The sequence below is a fragment of the Ictidomys tridecemlineatus genome, chromosome 10, assembly GCF_052094955.1.
Source record: "Ictidomys tridecemlineatus isolate mIctTri1 chromosome 10, mIctTri1.hap1, whole genome shotgun sequence".
Lineage (NCBI taxonomy): Eukaryota > Metazoa > Chordata > Mammalia > Rodentia > Sciuridae > Ictidomys > Ictidomys tridecemlineatus.
The window spans coordinates 116,966,995-116,994,915 of record NC_135486.1 but is presented as its reverse complement, the minus strand read 5'-3'; the positions used below and the strand labels follow the sequence as shown (position 1 = coordinate 116,994,915).

General features: G+C 59.7%; 1 protein-coding gene and 1 long non-coding RNA gene across 5 annotated transcripts; one reads left to right on the top strand and one right to left on the bottom strand.

Moving 5' to 3' along the window:
• Window position 1: 1 nt before the first annotated feature.
• Window positions 2–25,984, top strand: Rasa4b (RAS p21 protein activator 4B). 3 transcript variants are annotated; one of them, XM_078023850.1, is made up of 21 exons: window positions 2–165; window positions 4,519–4,575; window positions 6,176–6,289; window positions 6,641–6,702; window positions 7,788–7,917; window positions 10,039–10,120; window positions 11,028–11,159; window positions 11,414–11,505; window positions 12,879–12,996; window positions 13,193–13,343; window positions 13,535–13,599; window positions 13,862–13,974; window positions 14,155–14,347; window positions 14,519–14,656; window positions 15,146–15,290; window positions 15,563–15,732; window positions 19,133–19,267; window positions 20,267–20,402; window positions 21,555–21,675; window positions 25,322–25,386; window positions 25,460–25,984. In XM_078023850.1, exons 1-21 carry the CDS (start codon window positions 101–103, stop codon window positions 25,579–25,581), a joined length of 2,406 nt encoding a protein of 801 aa, XP_077879976.1. In that variant the 5' UTR covers window positions 2–100; the 3' UTR covers window positions 25,582–25,984. The 3 variants fall into 3 exon arrangements, with proteins under 3 accessions (XP_077879976.1, XP_077879975.1, XP_077879977.1); XM_078023849.1 differs by having other exon boundaries at window positions 4–165; window positions 19,130–19,267; XM_078023851.1 differs by having other exon boundaries at window positions 4–181; window positions 19,130–19,267.
• Window positions 13,652–15,575, bottom strand: LOC144367463 (uncharacterized). 2 transcript variants are annotated; one of them, XR_013426872.1, is made up of 2 exons: window positions 15,393–15,575; window positions 13,652–14,664 (listed from the first exon to the last, which is right to left on the bottom strand). It is a non-coding gene; the product is annotated as an uncharacterized LOC144367463 (long non-coding RNA). The 2 variants fall into 2 exon arrangements; XR_013426873.1 differs by lacking the exon at window positions 15,393–15,575 and adding an exon at window positions 14,893–15,071.
• Window positions 25,985–27,921: the final 1,937 nt, after the last annotated feature.

Sequence of the window (27,921 nt, the reverse complement as noted above, 5' to 3'; positions counted from 1 at the left end):
CCCCCGCCCCCGCGCTCCCCTCCCGGCCCGCCGCCCGCCGGCTGCCCCGGACCCTGGCGTCTGGCTTCTACCCGCCAGGCCCCCGCGTCACGGACTCGCGATGGCCAAGCGCAGCTCGCTGTCCATCCGCATCGTGGAGGGGAAGAACCTGCCCGCCAAGGACATGTGAGCGCCGCCAGGGGTGGGCGCCCCAACTTTCCGGGAAGGGGAACTGTCCCCCTTATGCCTGACCTTTCCGGGGTCCACGCGGCCCGCCCACAAGTGGAAGGGTAGTGAGGGCGTGGCGACTGCTGCCCCCCGAGGGGGACTGGCAGAGAAAATGGGGACAGTGAGAAGATTTGTTGCGGGCTTCGGATAGGGGTGGCGATAGGGGGAGAATGCCAGTGAGCACTGGGGGAGTGACGAGGGGGCGGGGATCGCTCAGGGGCTTAGCGGAGCCCGGGGGAAGCGGCTCCCGAGGAACGGGCTGTGGTAGGACAGGATCCAGTACGGAGGTGACATGTAGGGAGAACTACCCAGGGTGTGGCTGGTAGAGGTGGGGTGCCCCCTAGAAACAGGGATCTTCCTCCCTAATTCCGGAGCCCGTAGTACCCCGAAGTGTGTACCTGACCTGCGCTGGGGCCAGGGGCTGTCCCGGGTCTCGAGGCCAGGACTGGTGCAAGATGAGCAGGGTGTGGGCGCCCGGTCGTAATCGTTGCTTGAGCCCCCTGCTTTGCCTGAGACATGCATTTAATCCCTACTGTCCCCCAGCACTCTGGGCTCACCATTCCATTTTAAAGATGAAAAAACGGAGATCAGAAGCATGAAATCCTGGCTCCAGGTAGCAGATCAAGGCTTTGCATCTAGGGCTCTTAAGAGCTGCTGACAGGTCCCTGGCCCGATCTGGGGGGGCTTTCGGGGGCCCCTTGCATCTTTCTCATTGTGTCCCAGGGCTGAGCTGTGGGACCCCTGTCTCCCCATCTCAGCTCTGCCCGGGGTTTCCTCTGTGTCGCGGAAGGCGGTTCCTTGCTTGGGAAGCCTCCGTTTCCTCTTCTGTCTCAGGACTCTGCGATCCCCCATCCCCCGGAGGAGAGGTGCAAAGCACAGAGCTGGAGGGGCACTGGCTGCTTGGAAGAAGAGGGAGGGAGGGAAGGGGATCCCAGAGGAGGCCCAGGGTCCAAAGTCTGCTGGGCTGGACCTTTCCTGCCCCTGGGGCTCCTCAGCAGGCTCCCGGATGCAGAGAAGTGGCGAGCCTGCAGCGGGGAGCGGGGAGCTAGGGCATCTCTCTGGCACACACAAACAGTGGCCCGGGTAAGCTTCCCAGCACGCTCAGCGCTGGAAGCGGTTCCAGTTCAAGGCCCCCTGGGCCTGAGGAGGCCGAGCTCAGCAGTTGCCATGGCAATGGGGAGGGAGGGGGGTGGGCGATTTGAGGTGGGTTTCTGTGAATGGGAGGAAGCTGTCGGGGGCTAGGAATGAGGTCTGTTGTGGTGGAAGGCCGACCAGCTGTGAGATGGGTCTCTAGAAGGATGTCAGCCCCCAAGCCCCACCTTCAAGCACCCCCCACCCTGGCACTGATAACTAGGTCATCTTGGCTGCTTCTGGTTGGTGGTGGCTGGAAGGAGCGGTCCCTCCGTCTGTCGCCTCCCTCCCAACCCAGCAGCTGGCCCTAGTGCCAGGCTCTGGGCTCTCAGCAGTCCAGAGCCATGAAACCCTTGGGCTGTGCCCACCTGGCAGGCCAAATTTGGTGTTCCCTGTCCCCTGCACAGCTAGGGACTCTGGGCAAAGGATGTCCACATCCTGTTGGTTCTGCCTCCAGAATCCTTCCTCACCCTGTTCCCCGTTCCTGTCTCTCACCTCTCCTGTCACCCCTCACTATCTCTTCCCTGCCTTCCCCAAGGTGGCTGGTGTACACAGCTCTGACCTGTCAACTTACACCCAGGTCTGAGCCATCTCATAAACTCCACCCCGTGCCTGTGGGCCCCGCCCTTCGAAGCCCTGCCTCTGATGTTGGGGTTTTCTGCTTTCCTGAGTGGCCTTGGAGCCCTGCGGACAGCTCCTGCTGGTCTTTCAGGTCTCTTCTCCAACTCCTCCCCAGGGCTTTCCCTGGTGCCCCAGGCAAGGTTCATGGCCCAGCTTCTTGTCCTCCAGCATTTGGGTCAGCTGGAGGATGCCCTTGGTGTGGCAGCCACCCCTTCAGGGGCTGCCTGTCCCCTCCAACTATGAGGGCAGACACTGTGACTCATCCCTTCTGGTACTGTGGGTGACCAGAGGGACCTGGTCAGTGGGAGAGGAGAGTCAGGGACCTTCCCCTAGGCCTCCATGAACCCTGTGAGGTACATTTCAGAATTGGCTGATGAGGAAGCTGAGGTTCAGGTCCCACAGCAGAGAAGTGAGCCACTCTGTCCACTGCTGACTTGCCAAGCACCCTCTCCCGACCAAGGTTGCAGGGGTTTGGGGGCCTGAGCCTCAAGATCCCAGGCAGAGCATTGGCTACAGGGCTCCCAGGGGCTTGGAGATCCTGGGAGGCCTCAGCGAGCACTTGAGGCAGCAGGGTGGCCTGCAGTGCCTCACCACCCCTGGGCCCATCTCCTGAACCACATCCCGGCCAGCCAGGGTTGCATACCTCTGAGGATGGGGAGCTCACCACCTCCCTGGTGGCCATCTTGGCTACAGCCTGTATGAGAGGGACACCTTCCTTGCACAGCTGCCCCTTCCTCCTGCCACTGCCGTTCCTGAGTTTCTACCCCGCAGGGCCCAGAACACAGATGCCTCTACCACCAGCAGCTTTCAGAGCCTGCCTGCTCTGAAAAAGCCATGCTCCCCGCTGGCTCCCATCCCTGGTACCTAGGTCACTGGGCAGGAGCTGGATCCCACAGTGACCAGTGACCCACTGGTTCCCACACCCAGTGGCCCTGGGGACAGGCCCAGGGCTATTTTGGGGTTTGCCCTCTCTTTCCTCTTCCTCAGCCTAGAAACTGCCAAGGCCCTAAATATAGAGGCCCACAAGGAGCCAGACGGGGCCAGTGGACACGGGCTGGGGCAAGGAGAAGCGGGAGAGGGTCCAGCCCAGGGGTCTCACTAAGGTGGAGGACGTGGTCAAGATTCACCAAGAATTCATCAGGCAATGCAGTTGGGCCCAGGTCCTTACACCTGGCCTCAGCCTCCTCTTGACACTGTCCCCTCCCACCCCTCTGGTCTAGTTGTCGAGTCAGCACTGCCCTGTGCATGTTCTGCCCCTGCCCCCAAGCCTGTGCCCACTCAGGCCACCCTGCCTGCCAGCCTCAGCGTTCTCCCTGCATGCATTCAGAGTGGGAGCTGAGCGGAGCAAGAGGTCCCCTGCCCTGAGGGGCCTTGAGGTCAGCAGGCAGTAGCAGGACAGAGGGGACACTATCCCATGGGACACAGCCCAAAGAGGTCCCCTTAGGCTTCAGCCTGAACTGACCTCCGCCTGCTGCTTGTGAGTGTAGTTCTGGGGCCTGCAGCCCAGCCCAGCCCAGGGGCACGCGGGGGCCTGGCTGAGGCCTGGAGCTGCCCAGCTCTGGGCTGGCAAGATGCAAGCTGGGGTCACACACCCAGGAGGGGCTGTTGGGTGATGGCGTGGGGGAGGTCACCGTGCTGGGCTGGCAGTTCATGCTTTACAGAAGCCAAATCAGGCCTGGTGGATGTTTCCTAGGTCCTGAGGGCCTTTGGAGCTGCTGCCCCAGGGAGTCCTCTGCCGGAAGAACTCCTTTAGAGAACTGGCGAGTGGCAGCGGGATTTTATATAAATGTACTTCCTTTTTGTGGAGGCCAGGCTGAGGGACAGTTCTAGACTGTGGGCACCTTCCTCCTTTTTGCCCAGTAAGCACCCTGGGCTGGCTGGAGGCCCCTCTCAACCCTACAAACCCCCCACCCATCTGAGACTGGGGGACCCAAATAGGGCTGGGGAACCGTTCCCTTATTCCTTCCCTCCTTCATTCATTCAGTCAGTGAGTGAACCCCTGGGGAGGCCCTGTCTTGTGCCAAGCCCCTGTCCTGGGCCCTGTGACACAGAAGTAGTCCCCATCCTCAGGTAGCTCTGGCATGTGGGGGAGGCCGGAAGGCTCACTCCCAGGGCTGGGAGGAGAGAGTGGAAGTGATGGCAGGACTCCAGGGGAGCCCTTGCTGTTTCTGAGGCTGAGGAGGGGCCTGGGGACAGTCCCAGCAGCAGGGTCAGTAGCAACAAAGGCTCAGAGGGGGAGAGTAAGGGGCAAGACTTTCGTGGTGAGTGCTGGGATGCTGGCAGGTGCGGGCTGTTGCCTGGACACTGTGTGGGGCGAGGTGGAGGTGGGTAGGAAAGAGTCTCTGGGGCCCTGCCTTTCCCCACCACCTCTCCCAGGCGAGGGGCGAGGGTGGGCGCATGTTCTGGCCTGAGGAGCCTTTGGACTCCAATCCAGGTGCCATGCCTCGGCCTTCACTGGCACTGTCTTCCTCATGGGGTCCCCCAGGGTCGCTGGCAGAGGGAGGGGCTGCCCAGGAGGCCCCGCCTACCAGCTCTGCCCCTTGTCTGTCTTTCCTACAGCAACGGCAGCAGCGACCCCTATTGCATCGTCAAGGTGGACAATGAGCCCATCATCAGGTACAGCCCTGCCTGGATCCTGAGGGCCCCTGAGCTCCCTCTCCAACCACCTGCTCCTCCCAGAGAGGTCCAGCTCTGGAGTCCCCAACCCACCTGTGTCCTGACACATCAGCTGGAAGTTGAGAAGAGCCACCTGTGGGCTGGGGGATGTGGCACATGGTAAAGCGCTTGCTCAGGATGCGTGGAGCCCTGGGTTCCATCCCCAGGGCCACAAAGAGAAGAGAGACACAAAAGAAAAAAAGACAAGACTCGATGGCTCCCCTGTAGCTGGCCTGGCTGATGCCTGACCCTCGTGCTGGTCTCTGCGGCCCTCTGGGTGCCCCACCCAGGGCCTGGACCTCCTGTTGGTCTTTGTAGTCTTCACAGCCCCCAAGAGAGGGATCACGCTGCAGAGTCACAGTGCTGTCACTTAGAGCGTACTTCTTCCCCTGGCCTGGAGCCATGCCTTTGCTAGCTCTCAGGGCATCAGAGTCATTAGGCCCCACCCAGATAAGGCCACTGAGGCTCAGGCTGGGTGACTCTCCCGAGGTCACACCCCTCAGTACCTACGTGGCACAGCCAGACAAGGTCTCAAGTCTGGAAGACTGGAGCTGAGCCCTCCCTTCTCCCCTGCCCCATCCTCGCTCTGACTTTGGTCCCTTCCTTCCTGTGATTGTCCCCCAGTGAGGCCTGCCTCCCTCTGGGCCCAGAAGGACCGGGTCTCCTCGATGCCCTGCCTGTCTGCTGGGTCTTTGCCGTCTATCCCCTCCTTCACCCAGGCTCCTGCCTCTAAGTTTGTGGCCAGAGCGGCTTCCCTACTCTGCACACTGGAGTGGCCGCTGCTGACCCCAGCCAAGGCCACCAGCTCACAGTTCCTCCCCACCTGCAAGTAGTGGCCCAGCCTTTCTCCAGGCCATGGATGGAAAGCAGGGACAGGGGCGTGGCAGCTCTGATGGTCTCAGCAGAGACAGGAAAACCAAGGCCCCAGAGTCCACAGGGCTTGAGAAGTGGTCAGCCTGGGAGGGGGTGGCCCCAGCCTCCATCCAGGCCCCTCAGTCATATGCCCTGCTGAATCCCAGGAGCTGAAGGCGCTGATCTTAGAGGTTCGGCCAGAGCTGGGTGAGGCTGGAGGCTAGGTTTTTAGCCTCCACCACACTTTTTTTTTTGGCACTAGGAATTGAACCCAGGGGCACTTTACTGAGTCACATCCCCAGCCCTCATTGGTTTTTGTTTTGAGACTGGGTCTCACTAAGTTACTTAGAGCCTTGCTAAGTTGCTGAGGCTGGCCTTAAACCTGCAATCCTCCTGCCTCAGCCTCCTGAGTCACTGGGATCATAATTGTGCACCACAGTGCCCGGCCAGGCTTCCTACTATGTGACCTGAGGCCAGCTGCTCCCAACTGTGAGACTAGTCCCATACATAAATGTCCTGTGTCCCATCCAGGACAGAGAGGAAGGTCAGGGAGTACAGTCTGATGGTGGACAGTGGGAGCCGAGAGGGGGACACATCCAACACAGCCTGTGTTACCTGGGGTGGGAGAATTTGTGACTCACACGGCCCCACCTTGCCCTTGCCCCGAGCGGGAGGTGGCCTGGGAAGTGCTGAGGGTCCTCCCCTGCAGGACAGCCACTGTGTGGAAGACCCTGTGCCCCTTCTGGGGCGAGGAGTATCAAGTGCACTTGCCGCCCACCTTCCACGCCGTGGCCTTCTACGTCCTGGACGAGGACGCACTCAGGTGGGTGTGTCCGGCTCTGTAGCTGGGCTGGCAGGTGGCCACTGTGGGCCTGAGAGGAGGCAGGGCCTGTGCGTGTGTGTGCGCGCGTGTGCAGGTGAGCACAGTGAGCAGTGGGTGTGACGGTGGAACGGGCCCGGGCCACGCGGTAGGCACCTCCGTGGGTGTACTTGGTGGTCCACGTGCAGGGGCATCATGTGCCCGGGAGAATGCCCGGGATCCAGGTCAGGTCCAGCTCCACTGGCCCAAGCTCACTACTCCCCACAAGGCCCTGAAATTGTGGGGTGGGGTGCTGGGCCCCCAGGGAGCGGGTACCAGGGCCCTGTCTGGCTTTGACTCCATCTCCCCCTGTAGCCGGGACGACGTCATCGGCAAGGTCTGCTTCACCAGGGACACCCTGGCCTCCCTCCCGAAGGGTAAGATCCAGAGAGTGAGTCCCCCGGGCTCCTGCCTCCCCGCCCCCCGCCTCACTGGTTTGCCCAGCCCTGGCCTCCCGCCCACTGCGAGGTTTCCCTGGGGGCTCCCACACGTCCCCAGCTCAGGGAGAGTCATTGCCATCCTTCTCCGAAGCCTGGGCTTCTGGCCGTCCTTTGCACCCCGGCTCTATGTCCTGGGCCCCAGGTTGGGACTGAACCTCCCCTAGGGGCTGCCAGGGTGGGACTGGAGGCCTGTGCATGCAGAGGAAGGGACTCCTGACACTCTGCTGCCGAAGTGAACAGAGCCTTCCTCGGTTGAGCCAGCTTCTCCCGTCATGGGGTCCCCTCCGTCTGCAGTCTGCCCCAAGCCTGGGGAGGTTGGCCTGCGGCTGATCCAGGCTGGAGAACCCCTTGGATTATTGCGGGATGCAGACCTTGTTTCCAGGTGTCAGCCCTGCCCCAGCCTTGCTGTGTGACCGTAGGCAGGTCTTGCCTTCTCTGGGCTTATCTGAGGATTCAGACTAGGAGGAGTTCCTGGGTGCCTGAGTCCCTGTGACCCCCTTGCCGGCTTCCCCATACACACCTGCTCCTGTCTGTGAGCCTGGGGCCAGCGGGCCTGTGGGGGTGGCCGGCTCTGCTGACTCATGGAGCCTCGTGACCTGCCAGGCCAGAGGCTGCCTCTGCCGCAGCCCCAGCAGCCCCTCTGGGGTCCTCGTGCCCAGTGATGCTGTTTTTGGGGTCCCTTGTCACTTCTCTGTCTGGGCCTCAGATCCCCCCAGCAGCCCTAGAGGAGCTTCTGCCTCCTATTTTAAGGTGGGGAAAGTGAGGACCGAGAGGCAGCCCCTGACCAGTCAGGGCCAGGACCCCCCAGTGCTGATGGCAGCAGAGTGAGTCCCCAGGCCCCAGGTCACCCACCGAGGTTCCCATCCTAGCTGCTGCTGCTCAGTGTCTGGGCCTCAGTTTCTCCAGCTGTCCTGGGACAGCTGTGTCCCTCACAGGTGTCTGAGAGGTTCCCAGGGGACCCTGGAGGCTGAGGCGAGGGTGGAGGGACGGGCCAGACCCCTGGCTGAGCCTCAGCCCCTCAGGTTTCACCGGGTGGGCCCACCTGACCGAGGTCGACCCTGACGAGGAGGTGCAGGGCGAGATCCACCTGCGGCTGGAGGTGGTGCCCGGGACCCCAGCCCGTCGGCTGCGCTGCTCTGTGCTGGAGGCCAGGTGAGGTGTGGGGAAGGGGGACAGGGCCTGGGACACTGGGCCCAGTGTGGAGGGCGGGCCGCCTCCCCTGCTCCATGCCTGGGTCCCAAGGCCGCCTCCCGCCAGAGCTTGCTGTTAAGCGGCTCTGGGGCTACTTTCCTGACTCCAAGATGTCACCTGGGTGACCTCCACCCCAGGGCGTGGCCCTTCAGGGAAGGGATAGTGTTCTGACAGGGAGCTCCGGGCACCCTGGAGCAGGGATGGGGGTGCAGGGGACGATGCTCCAGTGCTGACGCCGGACTGCCCCTGGTTGACCCCAGCATGAACTTGGCCTGGTCAGTGTGCAGGTGCAGGTCCTGGGTCCTGCAGGAGCGAGTTGCTGAGGATCTCCACATGGGGAGTGTGTGTGCTGGGGTGGGGACGCTCGTCTCCAGGAGGGACAGTGGCTTGGATGGCTGCGGGCCTGAGTCACCTGTGGCAGGGCCACCCCCCCCCCCCGCCCCCACGGTATTTTTAGCTGCAGGCCCCACTCCTGTCTGGGGCCGGTGTGAGTCACACACGGTCCTTGAGTAGCGGCTTCCCCTCTGGCTCCAAACCTTCTCCTTGGAGTCCCCCTGTCCCTGGGCCAGTGGGCAGCCTAGCTAGCATCCTGAATGAGGGTCCCCCACCCCAGGAAAATGTCGCTCTTGCAGGGAGGGGAGTTGGGTGATGGAAACCTCGGGCATCCTGTGGTTTTCCCTGCATTATTTTTGGCCCCAGGGCTGGGGCAGTGGACATGGCTGGACATGGCAGAGCCGCCCCCATGCTCTCCCATTCCCTCCCCGCCCGCCGGCCCCTGCCCACCCACTTCCTCCGTTCCCAGCCTTGCCTGGCACCAGATTGTCTGGGGCACCGGTGCCCACATGTGTGTGCACGCACACGCTGCGAGCCCTGGAATCCCAGGCTGCTGTCCCTGGCTCCAGTCCCCATCCCTGGGGATGGGAATCACAAAGCCCTTCTCCCCGGCCCACCCTCTCTCCAAAAACCGCCTCTCAGCTCTCTCCTCTTGGAGACTGTGGGGGACCCAGTGGCTGGCTCTGTGTCGCTGCCTCCTAGTAAGTCCTGGTAGGGGGAGTGGTGGTCCCAGCCCCTTTAGAGCCAGGGGCAGGGGACCTGTTCCCTGCTGTCCTCAGTGAGTCTCATGGAGTCCCAAGGCAGCAGCGTGAGAAGGCTCGTTTGCTGCTCAGGGAAACAGAACATTTTCTCCTTGCTCTGGGCAGAATCTCAAGGCCAAACCTCGGGGTTCTCCTAGAGCTGTGTCTTCCATTTTTGCAGTTCTGGAGATGGAGCTCGGGGCCTCTAGCAGGCTGGCCAAGCGCTGTACCCTGAGCTGCACGCACCCCAGCCCCTTAGGCTTTTTTTTTTTATTTTTAATTTAAAGAAAGGGTCTTCCTGAGTTGCTCAGGGCCTAAAATCAACCTCGTTAAGTTGCTGAGGTTGACTTTGAACTTGAGATCCTTCTGCTTCAGCCTCCCAAGCCTTTGGGATTACAGGTGTGCACCGCTGTCCCCAGCTCCTTAGACAGTTTTAAGAGGCTTCAAACTAAAACATACAGCAGATAGAAGAAGGGTGGACTCTGTTCTTCCACTAGGGGCGCCAGGGCCAGATTTGGGCTTTGTAAAGATCCGTCTATGGAGAGAGGAAAGGGTGATTGACGGGGCCTGCACCTCGCCCACCTCCATCAGAGGGACCCTCGGTCAGCCTCAGTGGGGCAGGTCTCATCCTCTCCATTTTACTAATGAGGAGACGGGCTCAGAGGGGGCCCCTGCCCAGGACTGCCCAGGGAACAGTGGGTGGGGCCTGACCTGGCTTCACTCCCCCCACCCCACCCCAGAGTCAGTGCAGCAGCTGGCCTGTGGCCGCCCAGTCAGAGGGAGCCGTGGTCTCCACCATGGGGCATTCTTGGCCATGTGGGGGACAGGGGGTGACCGCTGTGGGAAGAGGAGGTCAGAAAGGGGACAGGTGCTGTCCACAGCCGGCTTGCCAGGGACAGGACGAGCCCAAGCCTTTCCAGCCTGGTGTGTTTACCTTGAAGCAATGACAAGCTGGAGCAGCAGACCCAGGTGACAGGTGGGTGATCCACTGTCCCTATCCCACCATCAGGGACCTAGCCCCAAAGGACAGGAATGGCGCATCTGACCCTTTTGTCCGAGTGCACTACAACGGCCGGACACAGGAGACCTCGGTGAGGAGGCTGGTGGGCTGGGGAGGGCCGGGGAGGCCCAGGGACTCTTCCCCCACCAGCCCTGCCCTCGCCACCCGCCCCCTCTCCACCATCTGAGAAGCCAGGAGTTTCCAGATGAGGCTCAGGGACGTGGGGCATCCCCTCTGAGGCGACAGAACAGGTCCCAGCCCTTCTGTTGCCAACTCCTTTCATGCCTGGCCATGCTGGAGAGGGCGGGGAGTCGGTCAAGACAGCACAGTGAGGGTGCTCTTAGAAGTGCCACAGCTCCCCATCCTCCTTTTGTCACCTCCAGGAGATGGTAGGGTGGTGGGCACAGACCTGGGGGAGGGTGATACAGGTTCTCAGTGCCATTTCTGTTTTGCTGTGTGGCCTTGGACAATTCTATTTGCCACTCTGGGCCTCTGTTTCCCCATCTGTGAAATGGGTGGTCTTGGACAGGAAGGTTGTTTTTGTTTTTTAATTTTTTTTTGTTTAATGGATGGATAATATTGATGAATCTTTTGTTTATTTATATGCGGTGTTAAGAATCGAACCCAGTGCCTCATGCCTGCTAGGCAAGCCCTCTACCACTGAGCCACAACCCCAGTCCAGAAGGTTGCTTTTTGTTGTTGTTTTTGTACTTGGAATTAACCCCAGGGGCACCTTACCACTGAGCCATGTTCCCTATTTATTTATTTTGAGGTAGGGTTTCACTAAGTTGCTGAGGCTGGTCTCAAACTTGTGATCCTCCTGCCTCAGCCTCCTGAGTCACTGGGATTACAGGTGTGCACCTCTGTGCTCGGCTTTGGACAGGAAGTTTTCACCTCTGCTACTGCAGAGCCAGGGACAGTGTCCAGGGCGACTCTGCCCTTGGCTGGGCCTGGGAAGCCCTGTCGAGGGAGCCCCACCCCTGCCCCTTTCTGAACAGGTTGTGAAGAAATCCTGCTACCCTCGATGGAACGAGACATTTGAATTTGAGCTGGAGGAGGGGGCTGCGGAGGCTCTGTGCATTGAGGCCTGGGACTGGGACCTCGTCAGCCGAAATGACTTCCTGGGCAAGGTAACACCCCTCCATTCCCCGCGCAAGCACGTGCACACACCCCAGGCTGCACCCGGTGTCCATTCCCACCATCCCACCCTCAGGGACCTGCCTCAGTTTCTCCAGAGAGGAGCGCCCAGGAAGCCCAGGACCAGCAGCGCCCCCCCAACTGCCGCTGGTGCTCGGGCGCCCTTGGAAGGTGCCCTTCCCCCAAGAGAACAGTACCTGGGAGGGAGGGGCCTGAGTGTCCCAGCCCCCATCTGTCCTGCCCCCAGGTGGTGGTCAACGTGCAGAGGCTGTATGCAGCCCAGCAAGAGGAGGGCTGGTTCCGGCTGCAGCCCGACCAGTCTAAGAGCCAGCGAGGCGGGTGAGTGCCCTGGGGCGGCTCTGAGATTTGAGGGCTGGCTGCTGGCCACCAGGCAGGAGAAGGGCAGGGGGCTCAGCCAGGGCTTCCTCCAGTCCTTGCCAGCCGGGCAGGCCCTTCTCACCCAGGCAGGACACCGTCCTGTCCTGTCCCACCGTCCTGCGCCGGGTTACACAGCTGTCCTGCCTCTGGCAGTTTCTAGAACAAGCCCTCAGATGCTTTCCCTTAAGGGCCTCTCTGCAGGCCTCAGACCAGGGTGCAGGTCCTAGAGTCAGTCTCTCAGAGCCATAATCCTTTAATGGATGGATAATGTTGATGAATCTTTTGTTTATTTATATGCGGTGTTAAGCCCCTCCCCAAGCTTCTCCAGGGACACCCCCGGCAAACTGAGTTCCAGATGATGCAGGAATGACCATGGAGTATTCCAAACTTAACTGTCTTGTGTTGCTATTTTGTTAAATCTGGCGTCCCTGCCCAGGAAGTCCTTTGGCCTACTTGCACCCCTTGGCTGGTTCTGCCTTGTCACCCTGCAGAAGGTCCCCCATGCCCCCCTCCATGCATACCCTTAACAGGAAGGAGCAGATGGCCGGGTGTGTGTCCAGCCCAAAGCATTTCCATAGAAGTGGCCCAGGGTCTCCTCTGACAGCTTCTGCTGTGTGCGGGGTGTGTGCTGGCCAGCGCAGCCTACTGACCTCCCGGGCTGTGTGTGGGCGGGGGCATGGAGAAGGTTAAGCCTCTGTGGGCACCCTCACCAGGAGGGTCGGAGCAAAGATGCTTAGAGGTCAGATCTCCTTGCCAACTTGCTTAAGCTGCCTGAGCCTCAGTTTCCCTGGCAGGTTGTCGTAGGGACTGGGGATTTGCTTCTGGGGTAAGGAGTGTGTGTGTGTGTGTGTGTGTGTGTGTGTGTGAGAGAGAGAGAGAGAGAGAGAGAGAGAGAGAGAGAGAGAAGGTGCTGTTCTGGGAGTTTCTTGTGATCCTGGGGATGGAACGCAGGGTCTTGTGCATGCTGGGCAAGTGCTCTGCCGTTGAGCTATCGGCCCCCAGCCCCACCCGGGAGTTTACATATTCGAGGTCGAGGAGGCTACCTGCTCAACCCACTTGAGCCAAGCCTGGGGGCCGCAGGAGTCTGAGGCAGCAGGGTGCTAGCCTTGAGGAAGGATAGAGTCCCTGAGAACTGAGGCAGGAGGGGCTTTGGGGAGAGAAGGGCAGACAGAGCCAGGGGCAGGGCAACTGCAGGGCAGGGCAGAGAGACTGTGAGGTTGGCCTGAGGAGGCAAGTCCCCAGGTGGGGCTGGGGGGGGCTGCTGCGGGGTGGGGGTGCTGCTGCCCAGGGCGGCCTGCCTCCCTGGTGGAGAGGTCACAGGCCACCCATTCCAGGGGCAGCCTGGGCTCCTTGCAGCTGGAGGTGCGACTGCGGGACGAGGTGGTGCTGCCCTCGCGCTGCTACCAGCCCCTGGTGCAGCTGCTGTGCCAGGAGGTGAAGCTGGGCACCCAGGTGAGGGGGCCCTGGGGGAAGGTGGGCGGGCCCAGGGCCGGTGGACCTGTCCTAAACCCATCCTGCAGAGCAGCGGCATGGGGCTGGCCAGTGTCCAGGGCCCAGCCACCCTTGCCATGATGCTCGAGGTCCTCGAGTGGAGGGTTTGGGCTCCCTGGGGGTCTCCCAGCCCTTCCTCCCCTGCGTCCTGTTGCAGGGCCCAGGACAGTTGATCCCCATCATTGAGGAGACAACAAGCACAGACCGTCGCCAGGAGGTGGCCACCAACCTGCTCAAGCTCTTCCTGGGGCAGGGGCTGGCCAAGGACTTTCTGGACCTGCTCTTCCAGCTAGAGCTGGGGCGAACCAGTGAGGCCAGGGAGGAGCTGACACTGGACAGGGGAGGGGGTCCTTCTTAGCAGGCTGATGGGTCCAGTGGAGAGGGCGAAAGCAGAGGTGGCACAGGGTTGGGAGGTGGCCGGGAGCCCCCAGGTCCTCTGTTCTCCTGCTCCCCCCAAGCCTTGTTCCAGCCCTCTGCCCACTGGGACCTCTGCTTGTAGGTGAGGCCAACACGCTGTTCCGAAGCAACTCTCTGGCCTCAAAGTCCATGGAATCTTTCCTGAAGGTGAGGCTACCTGGTATACCATCCTCATCTTGTAGGTGACATGACACAAAGATTTAGAAAGGCCAGTTTTATCTCTGTGCTCTCAAAATCATAAGAGTTCCATTCACTCATTTATGGAGAAGCAGTGTGTTGAGTCACCTGGTTGTGTACCTGGCCCCATCCTGGGTGGATACTGTGGGCAGATGGTGTACGGAATGGCTGGGGAGATAGTGGGCAGCTGGACCGGGGAGTCTTGACCAGTGCGGCTCGTGGTGGCCCCCAGGTGGCAGGGATGCGGTATCTGCACGGCGTCCTGGGCCCCATTATTGACAGAGTGTTTGAAGAGAAGAAGTACGTGGAGCTGGACCCCAGCAAAGTGGAAGTTAAGGATGTAGGGTGAGGCTGGTGGAAATCCCTGGGGGGCGCAGCGGTGGGGAAATCTGCCTTTCTGCAAGTGTATGTTTACGGCTCTTTCTGCATGGGTCTACGGGGTGTTGCTCTGCCCATCTGTGTGTTCTCTGTCCGTGTGCGGGTGCTGACCGCGGCGGTCTTGTCCACCTGCCTCGGCCCTCGCAGGTGCTCGGGGCTGCACCGCCCGCAGACCGAGGCCGAGGTGCTGGAGCAGAGCGCACAGACGCTGCGCGCCCACCTAGGGGCGCTGCTGAGCGCGCTCTGCCGCTCGGTTCGTGCCTGTCCCGCGGTGATCCGCGCCACCTTCCGCCAGCTCTTCCGGCGCGTGCGCGAGCGCTTTCCCAGCGCCCAGTACGAGGTGCGCCCCCTGCCGGCAGGACTGGGTCAGAGCTGACGGGGTGGGGAAGAAATCGGTGCGGAGGCGGAGCGGGGATGGGGCCGAAGGCGGGGCGGGGGCGTGGCCAAAGGGAGCGGACTGTCGGGAGCCCGGGCAGGGGGAATCCAGCCCCCACTCTCCAAACCTCTCCAGAACGTGCCATTCATCGCAGTCACCAGCTTCCTGTGCCTGCGCTTCTTCTCTCCTGCCATCATGTCACCCAAGCTCTTTCACCTGCGGGAGCGGCACGCGGACGCCCGCACCAGCCGCACGCTGCTCCTGCTGGCCAAGGTGCGGACCTGTGGACAGAGGCGGGATGACTGGTTGGATACAGCATAGGGGCACTGGCCTGGACCACAGTGCGTCCCCCACTGGCCCTGATACATTCATGGAACTGGGCTTTACAAGGCTTTCTCGTGGTCACCCCCACTGAGCCCCATATCACAGATAAGGGAATGACTTGCTGAGGGACAGAGGAAACCCGAGGCCTGTCAGGTGAATCAGGCCTTTCAACCCGGTCTACTTACCCCCAGGCTGCACCTGTCTGTCCACCAAGTGCAGCAGTCTGATATTAAGCCTGAAGGCCAATAGGTTGGGCTCCAGGGTCTTAATTATCAGGTTCCAAACCATGATTCATTCACCCCTGATCCCCTGTAGGGCGAGGGTGGGCCCATGGGCAGGGTTTCTGCTGTTTCTGCCTCTACAGCCTGACCTGGGTGGGGAACAGTGGTCAGGTCCCTGCCCCCGCGAAGCCTGGTCCTTCCTGCTGTCACCCCCCAGGCGGTCCAGAACGTGGGCAACATGGACACGCCAGTTTCCAGGGCCAAAGAAGCTTGGATGGAGCCGCTACAGCCTACCGTGCGCCAGGGTGTGGCGCAGCTGAAGGACTTTATCACCAAGCTTGTGGACATAGAGGAGAAAGAGGGTGAGTCCTGCTCTGCGCGTGGCCTCAGCTCTCTGTGCCCCGCCACAGCCTCCGGGCCAGTGGCTCCGCCCACGGTTGCCTATGTCTCTTGGCCCCACTTACCGCTTCCCCCACCGCCTCCAGTTCACGTTTGCTCCGCCCCGGGGCCAAGGCCCCGCCCATGGTGGCTGGTATCTCGTAGCACCGCCTGCCGCTGCTCTGCCCCCGCCCCGCCCGTGGCCCCGCCCACAGCCTCGTGTTCATGTTTGCTCCGCCCTACTCCCCGGCTGCAGAGCTGGACCTGCAGCGAACCCTGAGTTTGCAGGCACCGCCTGTGAAGGAGGGGACGCTCTTCATCCACAGGACCAAGGGCAAGGGCCCCCTCACGTCCTCCTCCTTCAAGAAACTACACTTCTCCCTCACCACCGAAGCCCTCAGCTTCGCCAAGACGCCCAGCTCCAAGGTGGGTAAGGAGGGAGGCTGGCGAGGAATTAGAAGACAAGAGGCACCTGTGCCCGTCCCTGGCCCACCCCAGGGGACCACCTGCCCTGGAGAAGGAAGCCAGGCTAGCTGGGCATCTGGTGTCTGGGCTTCAGGTAGTCAAGGCTGAGGAGGATGGAGGCTTCTGTGTCCAGGCACGCGGCAGCGACTGCGGGTTCAGCCCTGGCTGCCGGGTCAGGTGCACTGGGCTGGGGTTGGGGGGCTCCAGCGATGTTTTTGGGAAAGCAGAGAGGAACTAAAGATTCTGAGAGGAGCCAGGGAGGCATGGAGTTCTAGTATCCAGCCCTGCTTAGCCTGTGTACATAGGAGAAGTGTCACCCCTCTGATTTCTTGGTGTCTCAGCCTGTAAATTTGGGATAATCGTGCCTACTTGCCAGGTTGCTGAGATTTAAGGAGACAGTGTTTCCAAGGGTCCTAACCTCATCCCAAGAAGGGCTGAGAGCATGCTTTTCTGATGGACCTGTTGACCCCTTGATGACTCACCTAACCCCAGCAGGGGTGCCATGCCCAGCCCTGAGCAGGTGGGTGTGGCCTGGAGCAGGTGAAGGAACTGATCACCTGCTTCTCTCAAGGAATTGACTGAGGGGCCCAGCATCTCTTCTACCAAAGACCCCCGGATTACCATAATGATTCTTGACCTTCAAATTGAAAGATCCTGCCTCGTAGGCATTATTTCGTTCTGGTCCCCATTTCTGTCAATTACCAGCCTTTGACAGTTAGGTGGCTCTATGAGACATTTGAGGCCACAGGTGTCATTTCTGCCCTGCATAGGGCTTCCCCTTGACTGCCTCCTGGGGAAGCCCACCTCTCCCTGAGGGATCAGCAGTAGTGAGGAGCCCTCACGGCCCTCATGGTGACCACTCTGGGAGGTGCTCTCTGTGGTCAGCCCTGTCATCCCACACCTCCCTAGTCTTCCTCTCCAACCTGGCCAGATTGCCAGTGTTACTCCCAGTTATGGAAACCTGGGTTCAGAAGCACAAAGGGACTTGTTTGAAGCCACATGATCAGGGGTGGCACACGTCTGCCTCCCTGCACCCTCGTCCTCCCCACGATGCTGCTGACTGCATGGTCACCAGTGGCGCGGATGCTCTGGAGTTCTGGGGACGTGTTTGAAGCAGGAGCAAGCCAGGTTCCATGCGGTGGCTGGGCTCACAAAGACTGCTAGAGAGGAAGGCTGGGACAATCAGGAACAGCTCCCTGGAAGAGGCAGGGGTGTAGAATCGCCACATCTGAGTTCTGGGAGGGATCTCGAAGAGTGTCTCGTCCAACCCCATGTGGGTCACGGGTCACCCCACCAACATACCCGAAAGACTTTGTGTGCCACCAGAGATGATGACAGGGAGCTCACCTGGTAAACATAGCCTGCTCTGTCTTGGCAGCTGTTGGAAAGTTGCTTACCTTGAGCTGAAGTCTGCTATGTTCTCTGGTCTCGGCTCCACCACTCTGCCTTAATGTAGTAGAGAACGTAAACCAAAGTGTGGTCTCCGGAATCCCAGCACCCCTGAGCTTTCTACCCATTTTCCATATCTTGCACGCTTCATTGCCAAGTTCCCTCTTGGACTGTGGCATTTGGAACTGTGCACACGGTGGTTATCTGAATACTGAAGAGCAGACTGGATAATCCCCTCCCTGATTCTGGCTCTCATACCTCTACTAGTATTGCTTTGGCTCTTTTGTTATTGTTACATCTCACAATAGACTCAAATTCAACCTTCTGAGACTCAGGTAATTTTTTTTTTTCAGGAAAGAAAAACTGAAGAGTGGGGCTTAATATTTTTTCCTTCATAAGCTCGGTCCTGTTTAATTCTGCCCATGGCTCTAGCTGGCTCAGGTCCTCTCCATTTCTTCCTCAGGTCACACTGATAAATCCAGTGCTCAAGGGTGAGCCAGGCCAGAACCTCAGGGCCTGTTCCTGAGGGTCCCCAGGTGACGGGGGCATGCTCCATCACAGTGGCCTCTGTAGTAGCGCACATTCTGTTTCTGTGGCAGCAGGTGTCCGTATTTGCCCGGATCCGGCTCCTCCGCACATCCTCCCTCCCCACTCTAACGGCTTCTTTTTTTCCCCATTTGTAAGCGAGAACATGCAGTGTTTTCTTTCTGTGCCAGGTTTATTTTACTTAACACAGTGTCTTCCTTGTTGCTGCAAATGACAGAATTCATTTTAGGGGCTGAATAATATTCCACTATAATGGCATCTCGATGTCTGCACACCTGCCCTCTGACCTGCTGTTCTCTGTGGTCCTCGTCTCACGCTGGGCATCTGCCTGTCTTGTCCCTGCTTGCAGCACTTTTCCAACCCTTCTGGTCTGAGCAGGTCTCCTCTGGTCTCCCGGCCTCCCGCTGGCCAGTTTCTTTAGCTCTGTGCGTATACCATCCCTGGGGTGCCCACTGAAGTGCCCATATCCTTAACAAAACCTTATCCTGTCCTCAAGTCTGGGCCAACTTGTGCTCCTTGGCATAAAGCTCCACCTTTCTGTGGGCATGTCCTGTGGATCCCTGTGCAGGACTGCTACCCACAGCCTCCCCTCAGGGGGGACACCTCAACTTGGCATTATTGTGGGGCCCAAGTGAATTTTTTTTTAACTTTTTTTAGTTGTCGATGGACCTTTATTTTATTTATTCATATGTGGTGCTGAGAATCCAACCCAGTGCCTCATACATGCTAGGCAAGTGCTCTACCACCGAGCCACAACTTCAGCCCCTCCTCAAGTGAATTTTTATGGGAGGGTACTCAAGAGTCAGGGAGAAATCTGGTGCAATGGTGCACGCTTGTAATCCCAGCTGCTCGGGAGGCTGAGGCAGGAGGATTCCAAGTTTGAGGCCAACAAGTTTGAGGTCAGCCTGGGAAGTATAGTAAGATTCTGTCTCAAACAAATAAAAAACAGAGCTGGAGTGAGAGATTGGGAGTGGAGATTTGGCGTTGGCAGGTTGGGGACCCCTTAGGGATGTGGTTATCTGGATTTGCAGCTTTTCTCTGTCCCATGCATGTGTCTTCAGGTCCAATAGTGGCTGGGGTGGGGCTGGAAAGGACTGAGAGGCAGGGACAGCAGGTGGGCATGGATCAGTGCAGAGGCACAGCCTGTGTGGGACCTCAAGAGTCCTGGCAATGCTGGGTCCAGATGCTATTCCCGAGCTCCCCCCTCCAAGACCTGCTGGGAACCCCAGGGAACGAGGCTGCTCCCCTCCCAGTGGCTTGGTGCTGTGTCCTGCTGAGGTTGCTCACCTCACTGGGCCCTAGGAGCAATCATCACTTGGTCTCCCATGCCAACCCCTGGGATTACAGAAGGGAGGCTGATGTCCAGAGGCAGGAAGTGGAGCAGCCCCGCCCGGCCCTGAGCCCCTTCCCCTGCCTGTCCTAGAAGAGCACCCTCATCAAGCTCGCCAACATCCGGGCAGCCGAGAAGGTGGAGGAGAAGAGCTTCAGCAGCTCACACGTCATGCAGGTCATCTACACGGACGAGGCCGGCCGGCCTCAGACTGCCTACCTGCAGTGCAAGGTGCAGCCCCGGGGCGGGTGCAGGGAGAGGGTGTGCACTTGTCCTGGGGTCTGAGTCCCTGGGCACCATGGTCCATGTCTGGCTTGGGCATCCCGGGTGGGGTCTTGGGTGGCCCTATTAAGTCATTATTCACTTAAGAATATTGGTGGCACCGAGCTTGGCTGTGCACCACTGCTGTCACAGCAACTTGGGAGGCTGCGGCAGGATGATCGCAAGTTTAAGGCCAACCTGGGCAAGTTGGGGAGACCCTGACTCAAACAAAAGTTCAGCTCAGTGATGAACGCGTGCTGAGCATGTGTGAGGCTTGGGTTTCATCTCTGGCCCCCCCCCGCCAAAAAAAAACCCTACAAAATTTATTGAGCATCTCCTAGGTTCTGCACAATTCTGGGTGCAGGAATGCTGTGGCAGACGAAGAGGTTCCTGCTTCTACTCTAGGGGAGGAGGTGGACCACTAAATGAATATTTTAAATGTCCATGACGATGGAGCCTGGAAGGAGGACTGAGGGACTCTGAGAGTGGGGGCGGTTGTGCTGTATGCAGGGTCATCAGGGAGGTGGCATTTGAGCAGGGACATTACGTCTGGGGTGAGGACACAGGGAACAAGCAGGAGGTCTGAGGTGAGGGGCCCTGGCTTCCTCCTGGGACAGCAGACCTGGGCCAACGCAGGGAGGTCACAGACTCATCCCACAGGCCCTGCCCTCTGGGGTTCCCTTTTGGGTCAGGGTCCAGAGCCACAGGGAAAAAGTGGTGACAGGGCCACCGCGCACAGTTAGCAGGTCCCAGAGCACCCAGGAGCACAGCTCCAGAGTGCCCGGCGTGACTGTGACCCTGTGGGGAAGGCTGGCCTTTCCTGATTGTCCCCAAGCTGCCCGTGGGCAGATGGGAACCCTGGTGTCCAGGTGGCGCAGGAGCTCCGGGGAGAGTGGGCCTCCTGCAGTGGTCACTCTGGGCCTGTGGTCACTCTGGGCCGGCGATCACTCTGGGCCTGCGTCCCTGCAGTGTGTGAACGAGCTGAACCAGTGGCTGTCTGCGCTGCGGAAGGTGAGCGTCAACAACAGTGGCCTGCTGGGAACCTACCACCCCGGCGTCTTCCGCGGGGACAAGTGGAGCTGCTGCCACCAGAAGGACAAGACAGGTGGGCGGGGCCCGGGCCCTGCTCTGTGTCTGTGGAGGGGATCAACCTAAGGAAAGCCAGCTCTCCAGGTGCTCTGGGAACAGAGGGCTCCGTGGCTAGGTGGCTTGGGACACCTGATGTGTGTGGCTTACGTGGTGAACAGGTCGAGGCTCCGAGGGACCTCAGAGCTCCAGAACTGCCCTGGAAGCCAGTTAACCTGGCACTTCCCAGACTCCTGGAACAGGGAGTCCTGGGGACCTGCCCTTGCAGAGAGGCTTCTTGTACATCAGGAAGAGGAGTCCCCTGCTCCTGATGCCAGAGGGCACCCAAGTGGGCACAGCTCTGATACTAGAGCTGCAGGGGGTGGGACTGGGCCCTGGGCATCTAGAACCCTGGGTGACTGTGGAAGTAGTGCGTGTCCACAGCACACGGCTGCTGAGCACTGAATGTGTTTAGGGAGGCCAGCGAATGGGGTTTTTAATTTTTAAAAAACTTTATTTAATTTTAATTAACAGTCTCATGAGGCTAGAGGCTCCACTGGTGGACAGAGTGGTTCAGGAACGTCAGGGGCCTCCCTACCCCCTCCTGCTGATTGGTGGCCTCAGCATTAGGAGCCCCTGGCCTCAGCCCGGGCAGAGCACAGGAGAGGCCACCCACCTGGCCACCTGCGCCAGCCGTGCCCTGGGCTTGCAGTTGAGCAGTGGGTGGGCCGTGGCTCACTAGTAGGGCACAAGTGGTCACCTGACTGGCCTGACCTGTGGCTGTGACCATCGCAACAACACTGTCATTGGTGAAGTAGCCCATGAAGCAGGGCCCAGTGTCCCACTTTACAGGAAAGAAGCTGGGACTGTGGGCAGGTAGCAGGGTTGGCTCATTCAAAGCCCCTGGGGCCCCCTCACTGTGATCTTAGTTCCCTCGGCCCCTGGGCAGGTGGCCTTCCAGAAACCACAGCTCCCTGGCTTGGATCCTGCATCCCAGCTCCAGCCACTCAGCCCGTGGTTCAGGAGCCCAGGCCCATGGCAGCCAGAGGGGTGGGGACCTGGAGGGCCTGGGCCCTACACACCAGCCCCTGCCCGCGTCCAGCCCCGTCCCTCCCAGAGCCGTGTTTCCCTGTCTGTACCACTGGCAGTGGCTGGTGGTTCTCTAGTAACTCTGCCCTCCCCCTGCTGCCAGGTCGGGGCTGTGATAAAACCCGGTCACGAGTGACCCTGCAGGAGTGGAATGACCCTCTCGACCACGACCTGGAGGCCCAGCTCGTCTACCGGCACCTGCTGGGTGTGGAGGCCGTGCTGCGGTGAGGAGGCCCTGCTGAGACGGCGGTCCCCGGGGAGCTGGGCGTCCTGGGGGTCCCTGGACAGGGGCAGCAGGTCCCACACAGAGTGGTGCATCCTGGGAATGAGCTGGGCCAGGGCCAAGGCTGGAGTCAGGCTGAGCGCTGCTCTGTGGTGGCTGGCCACCTTTCTTCTACTGGGGACCAGCACCTTCCTCTCTCCCAGCCGTGTCTGAAGAGGGCCTCTCTGAAACAGGAGGCCGGCTTCTCTTAGGCCCTAAGGGTCAGGGCCATGGCTGCTTCCTGCCCTGGGTGGACATCACAGTGGCCCCAGGACACAGGCCAGCTCTGAGCTCCTGGCTGTCTTGCTGATCCATGGCTCTCAGTCCTGGTTAGAAAGATGCTTAATTTGTGTGTGTGTGTGTGTGTGTGTGTGTGGTGTGGGGGCCTGGCACGTGCCAGGCAAGTGCCCCACTGAGCCGTGTCCCAGCCCAGACAGGATGAAGTTGAAAACAGGATGTCTGGGCCCCATTGAGGGGCCTCCCAGGGTGGGGCCTGCTGCAGGTGTTTGAGGATGGGGCCGCCTCACCCACAGCCCTCTGCTCTCCCCCTGGCCACAGTGGGGCTGGGCCTCCCCATCCTTCACTAGGGCGCAGCCCCTCCCTCAAAACCCCAAGCTCACCCCGTCTGTCTAGAGGCACTCGCTTCCTGAGGGCTGCTGTCCCCAGAAGTCTTGTCTCTGTGGCCACTTGTTCTCTGTCGGTGTGACCCTGGCTCACCCCACCCCCCAGTTTCTGTCCCCATTGAACCTGACCCTGTGCCTGCCCTGCCCTGGGCTGCGGTTGAGCCCTGAGTAGGGACTGGTGGCTCTACAGGGGCATTGCTGGGCAGTGACCTGACCTGCAACCTGGGGCAGTGACTGTGACAGCAGTGTCTTCCTCACTGATCTCGCCACCTCCCCCCCACTGGGAAGTGGCTCTCCAGTCACCCACTGGCCCCCCGGCTGCAGCCTGGCCCCTGCCCTCCCGCCTCCCCATGTAAACTGCAGAACCCTCGGCCATCCCTGGTCAGCGCCCCACCATCCCCGCTTAACCCAGGAGTGGACCCAAGACCAGCTGCCTGTTCACGGAGCCTGGCTGCGTTAGTTCCCGGGGACTTCGTCAACCTGTCACTTCGGACTTTGCAACTGAAAGGAATAGGTTCCTTCTCTGGGTTCTGGACCCCACAAGTACAGTGTCTCCCCGGGCTGCAGGCAGGGTGTCCGCAGCGCCGGCGCCTCCTGGTGGCTGGAGGGGGAATCCCTGGCCTCTTTCAGCTTCTAAAAGCCACTTGACTCAGGCCTGTGCCTGTCCCTACCCTTCAGCTGCCTCATCTAGCCCCTGCTTCCTATCCTCTTCTCTGCCAATCTTGCCTCCCTCCTCTGAGGACCCTTGTGACCACATATAGCCCCCCCGGAGCACCCAGGCTCCTCCCCCCACCTCTCCATCCCTCACTTGTCCACATCTGCAAAGTCCCTTCTGTCCTGTCTGGTCACTTTCCCAGGGTCCAAGGATTAGGACCTGGTTACACTGGCAGGCCACTGCTTGGCTGCCCTGGCCACCCTGTGTGTCCCTGCGTCCCCTCCTTACACTCTCTCTCCAGCCCGTCTGGTCAGCCTCTGCCCCCAGCTCTGTCCAGATTGCCCTTGTCTAGGTCACAGGTGACCGCCACATAGCCAGATCAGTCCACGCTGTCTTCCTCCTCTTGACCCAGCAGCTGGCAGCTCCCTGCCCGGGCCTCTTCCTCCTCCTCCCCCTCAACACCTGGGCCTGCCTTCTGCCTGTGGCTGTCAGTCACGTCCCTGGCCAGTGGTCCCTGAGCTCTGTGTCGATGTCTAGAAACCCCACTGGGCTCTTCCTTCCTTCCTCTCCTCCGCCCTCTGGATGTGCATGCTGCAGAGCTAGGGCCATCCCTTGCCTCGCCGGCCTCTGCATCCACCCTCTGAATGTCCTCCTGATTTTCACTGAGCCCAGATCTAACCCCTTTTCTCCCTCTGGCCTGAGCCTCTCCACTGTCTCCCTGGCAGCCTCCCAGGATCTGCTCTCCAGAGAACCCATGGCATGGGCCTCGGAGACCTGGAACAAAGGATAGCACTGCCTGCTTACAGCCTCTGCTGCCCATGCACTTAAACACCAAAGTCATCAGCATGGCCACCGAGTCCCATATGCCCTGGCCAGTCTCCCTCTCAGCCTTGTCTTCCACCCCCACCCCAGGCCCTTTGCACTTGCTGTGCCCTTTGTCTGAAGGCTCTTCTCAGGTGTTCACTTGCCCATCCCTATACTCTGAGGCCACCATGTCAGAGAGGCCTCCCCTGACCTGTTACCCCAAGGGACCCATCACCCTTGAACCTAGTGATGTTTCCTTGGTCCTTATTCCTTGATGGTCTCTTGACGACACTGTGAGCGACACGCAGGCAGGACTCATTCTCTCCTCAATCCCAATAGCAAGAGCAGTGCTGGGGACACTGGGCCCTCAGAGGCACGGAGGGGGCAGGGTGGGGCGGATGGCACTAGAGCTGTCCTGTGACATCTGGCAGAAGGCAGAGCTGAGAAGGGTGTCCAGGCAGGGACGACATGGCATAAAGATGACATACCCATCCCAGAGGAGCAGGACAGCATGTGGGGCCAACCCTGCAGGTCCCAGAGGGCCTCCTGGGGAGCAGCCTTCTAGACCCAGCAGAGGGGGACGGTCCCTCCCAGAACGGACTGGGAGGCCTGTGAGGTGCTTCAGGCTGCTCACCCCTCCCCCAGCTCACAGAGAATGGGACCCAGAACTGTACTGCAGCTGTCACTGTGTCCCTTAGGAACTCAGGGTGGGCAATGTTATAGTCCAGTTGAGACAGTGTGCATCTGCGAACCCCCAGAGCAAGGCAGGACATGCACTCCCTGGGTGACCGGGTCAGCTGACAGACCATTTCACAAAGCAGACTGTAAGGTGGACAGCCACTTTGTGTATGCGGAATATTTTATTATCACTCATCAGGTGTCACAACATGTCAATATTAAGAGCAAGGAACTTGGGGGGGGGATTAAGGGCTGGGGTATAGCTCTGATTGAGGTATACCCTTAACATGTGGAAAGTTCTGGGTTCCACCCAGCACAAACCAAAAACAAAAAAACCCCACCATTTCATGACCAATTGACACTAGGGACTTTCAGGCCCCAGATGGCTGTGTCCTTTCAGGCAGGCCCTGCAAGGCAAAGCGACAAGGTTGAGTTTGGTATGTAAAAAGCCTCTGGTGGGGCTTGCCTGTAATCCCAGCAGCTTGGGAGGCTGAGGGAAGGAGGATCGTGAATTCAAAGCCAGCCTCAGCAACTCAGTGAGGCCCTGTCTCTGATAAAATACAAAAAAGGGCAGGGATGTGGCTCAGCGGTTAAGTGCCCCTGGGCTCAATCCCTAGTATCAAAAAAAAAAAAAAAAACAACTTTCTGGTTGACCCACATTTGGGGCAGGGGAGGGATTGGCTGGAAGAGGTAAACTGGAAGGTGACCAGCGCCCAAGACCTGTCCCCCCCACCCCACCCCCCTGCAATAGACTGAGTCAGCCCCATCCTCCACGTGGGGTCCCTGGGCCTTCCCGGCAGGTGGGATGTGGCACTGACCCTTACCTACCCTTCACCCCCCACCCCCAGGGAGAAGCACCAGGAGCTGAGTGGGGACACAGAGGCAGATGCTGTGCCCGCGGGCTCTGGTGAAGGTAGGTCTCTCCATCGGGGACTCGTGTCTACCCAAAACCCTGAGTGCTGCCCTCACAGCTGCGTCTCTTGCAGCCCCCACAGACCCGCTGGGCCAGCTGCTCCAGGTGCTGCAGGACCTCCGGGAGGCCCACAGCGCCAGCCCACCCGGGCCGCCCCCTTCAGAGCCCAGCCGCCTCCTGGAGCTGCAGACGTGAGGCCTGCGTGGAGCCCCCCACCTGCCAGGCGCTTGGAAACGACGCTGTGCTCTGGGCTCTGTGTCCAGCCATCCCCACTGGGGGCCAGCCTGGTCCCCCTCGGTGGGTCTCTGGCCCTTCATGGTTGACCTGAAGTCTGGGGGACTTGGGTGGCTCCTGGGAGGCCCGGCCATTCCCTATGCCCTCTGCAGCGCAGATTCTCCAGGGACCCTCCTGTCCTGCCTAGGACAGACACAGCCAGGACAGCCCTGGGGGATCCAGGCCCAGAAGACCAGGCCGCCTCATGCCCCCCGATGCCCCCTCGCTTATGGCCACGACCCCTGCGCCCCCCCCCCTGCTGCCTGGCCCCTGAGCAGGGCACCAGGTACCCTACAGCCAACAATAAACTGCTGTGACTGCCGGAGCTCGGGGGTCTTGGAGTGGGCATCGGGGGGAGCCGGGGCTGTCACAGGTCCTCTGTGCATCTCTCTGCCCACTCTTGCCCCCCCCACCTGGGCAGGAACCCCTCTACTCCTGGGTCCCCTCCTCCACCCCCACAGGTCCCAGCCCTTCCCAGTTGCAGTCTCCCTGAAGCCGACTCCCCAGAAGCCCCTGCCTAGAGCGTCCTGAAGCCTGCACAGCAGGGCCACCCCTCTTCCTGCACCCAGGCCAAGCTGTAGGACCGCAGGGTTGGCCACGCTGGGGGCTGCCCACACTGGGGGCTGCCAGGCTGAGCTCCCAGCCGTGTCCTGGTGACTTGGCTCAGGGTGAGGAGAAGGCCCTGAACCACTGTCCAAGGCCTTCAGCCCACGTTGGCAGGTGGCCACCTTCACTCTCAGACACCAGATGCCAAAGGTCACCCATTTCTGGCCCCGCAGGGTTTATCTTACGCCTTCCTTCCCAGAGGCCCAGGCCGTTCCTACTGTCACAGAGTATGAATGGGGTCCCGTCCCTGTGTCATAGGAGCAGAGGTTCCTCAGGCAGAGTCCCTGGCATTCTGGGAACTTGTGCCTTTGGTTGGTTCATCCCTCTCAGGCCCCATCCCTCGAGGACCCCCCATTGCCTCTGTGTGGCAATGACAACTGGCCTCTGGATCACAGCAGCATTGGTCCTGGGGTGCTGGAGTGACAAGGGACAGGGCCCCTGTCATCATCTTGCCCCATTCCACATGCCCATGCGCCCTTCCTGTGCTGTCCTGTACCAGGACCATGGGCTGCTGCTGCTGTGGGCAGCCCAGGTGCAGGGTGGGAGGAGCCTTCCTGCCTAAGGGCAGAGAAGCCCCTGAGGCCTCCGGGTAGGACTCAGTGGACATCCCCTCCCCCAAGACTGCCCCACTGTAGAGCCTCTGCCATCACAGCACTGGCTGCTGGCTGCAGCTGCCAATACGCAGGAGCATCCAAGTGGGCAGCGTTCCAACATTTTACCTGCGCCAATTCAGTTACATATTCCACCTGTCAGCCTGTTAGCAGCTCTATGTTTTTTAAGCCATCAGGCAAATGCAGTAATTTGCCCAAGATCACAAAATAAGGACACATGGAGGGAAGAGTTGGGCATCCAGTTAGAAGTTCAAATGAATGTTTAAAACCACATTCAGAAGTCAGGGGTGGTGGCACATGCCTGTGATCCCAGTGACTCCCAAGGTTGAGGCAGGAAGAACACACGTTGGAGGCCAGTCTCAGCAATCTGATGATTGCGCCTCCTGTTTCATAAAAAGGAGGTGGGTAGCCAGGTACAGTGTCACATGCCTGTCATCCCAGTGGCTCAGGAGACTGAAGCAGAATGATCACGAGTTCAAAGTCGGCCTCAGCAAAAGCAAGGCACTAAGCAACTCAATGAGACTCTGTCTCTAAATAAAATACAAAATAGTGCTGGGGCTGAGGATGTAGCTCAGTGGTAAAGTGCTTGCCTTGCATGTGTGAGGCACTGGGTTCAGTCCTCAGCACCACATAAAAATACAAAAACATACTGTGTGTTCATCTACAACTAAATAAATATTTTAAAAAATAGGGCTGGGGATGTAGCTCAGTGGCTGAGTGCCCCTGAGTTCAATCCCCAGTAGCCCCCGAAAAAAAGGGGTGAGTGGGTTAGCCCCTGGGTTCAATCTCCAGTACCAAAAACAAAATAACAAAAAAAAAAGCAAATATAGAATGAACATGCATTAAAGATCTGCTGTAGCAACAGAAAACAAGTGCCCAATGAAGACGTTCATGGAGCATTTTTGAGAAGCTGTGCATTTTTTTTTAAAAAATATTTTTTTTAGTTATACACATTAGTTAGCACAATATCTTTATTTTGTTTATTTTTAGTGGTGCTGAGGATCAAACCCAGTGCCTCACATGTGTGAGGTAAGTGCTCTGCCAC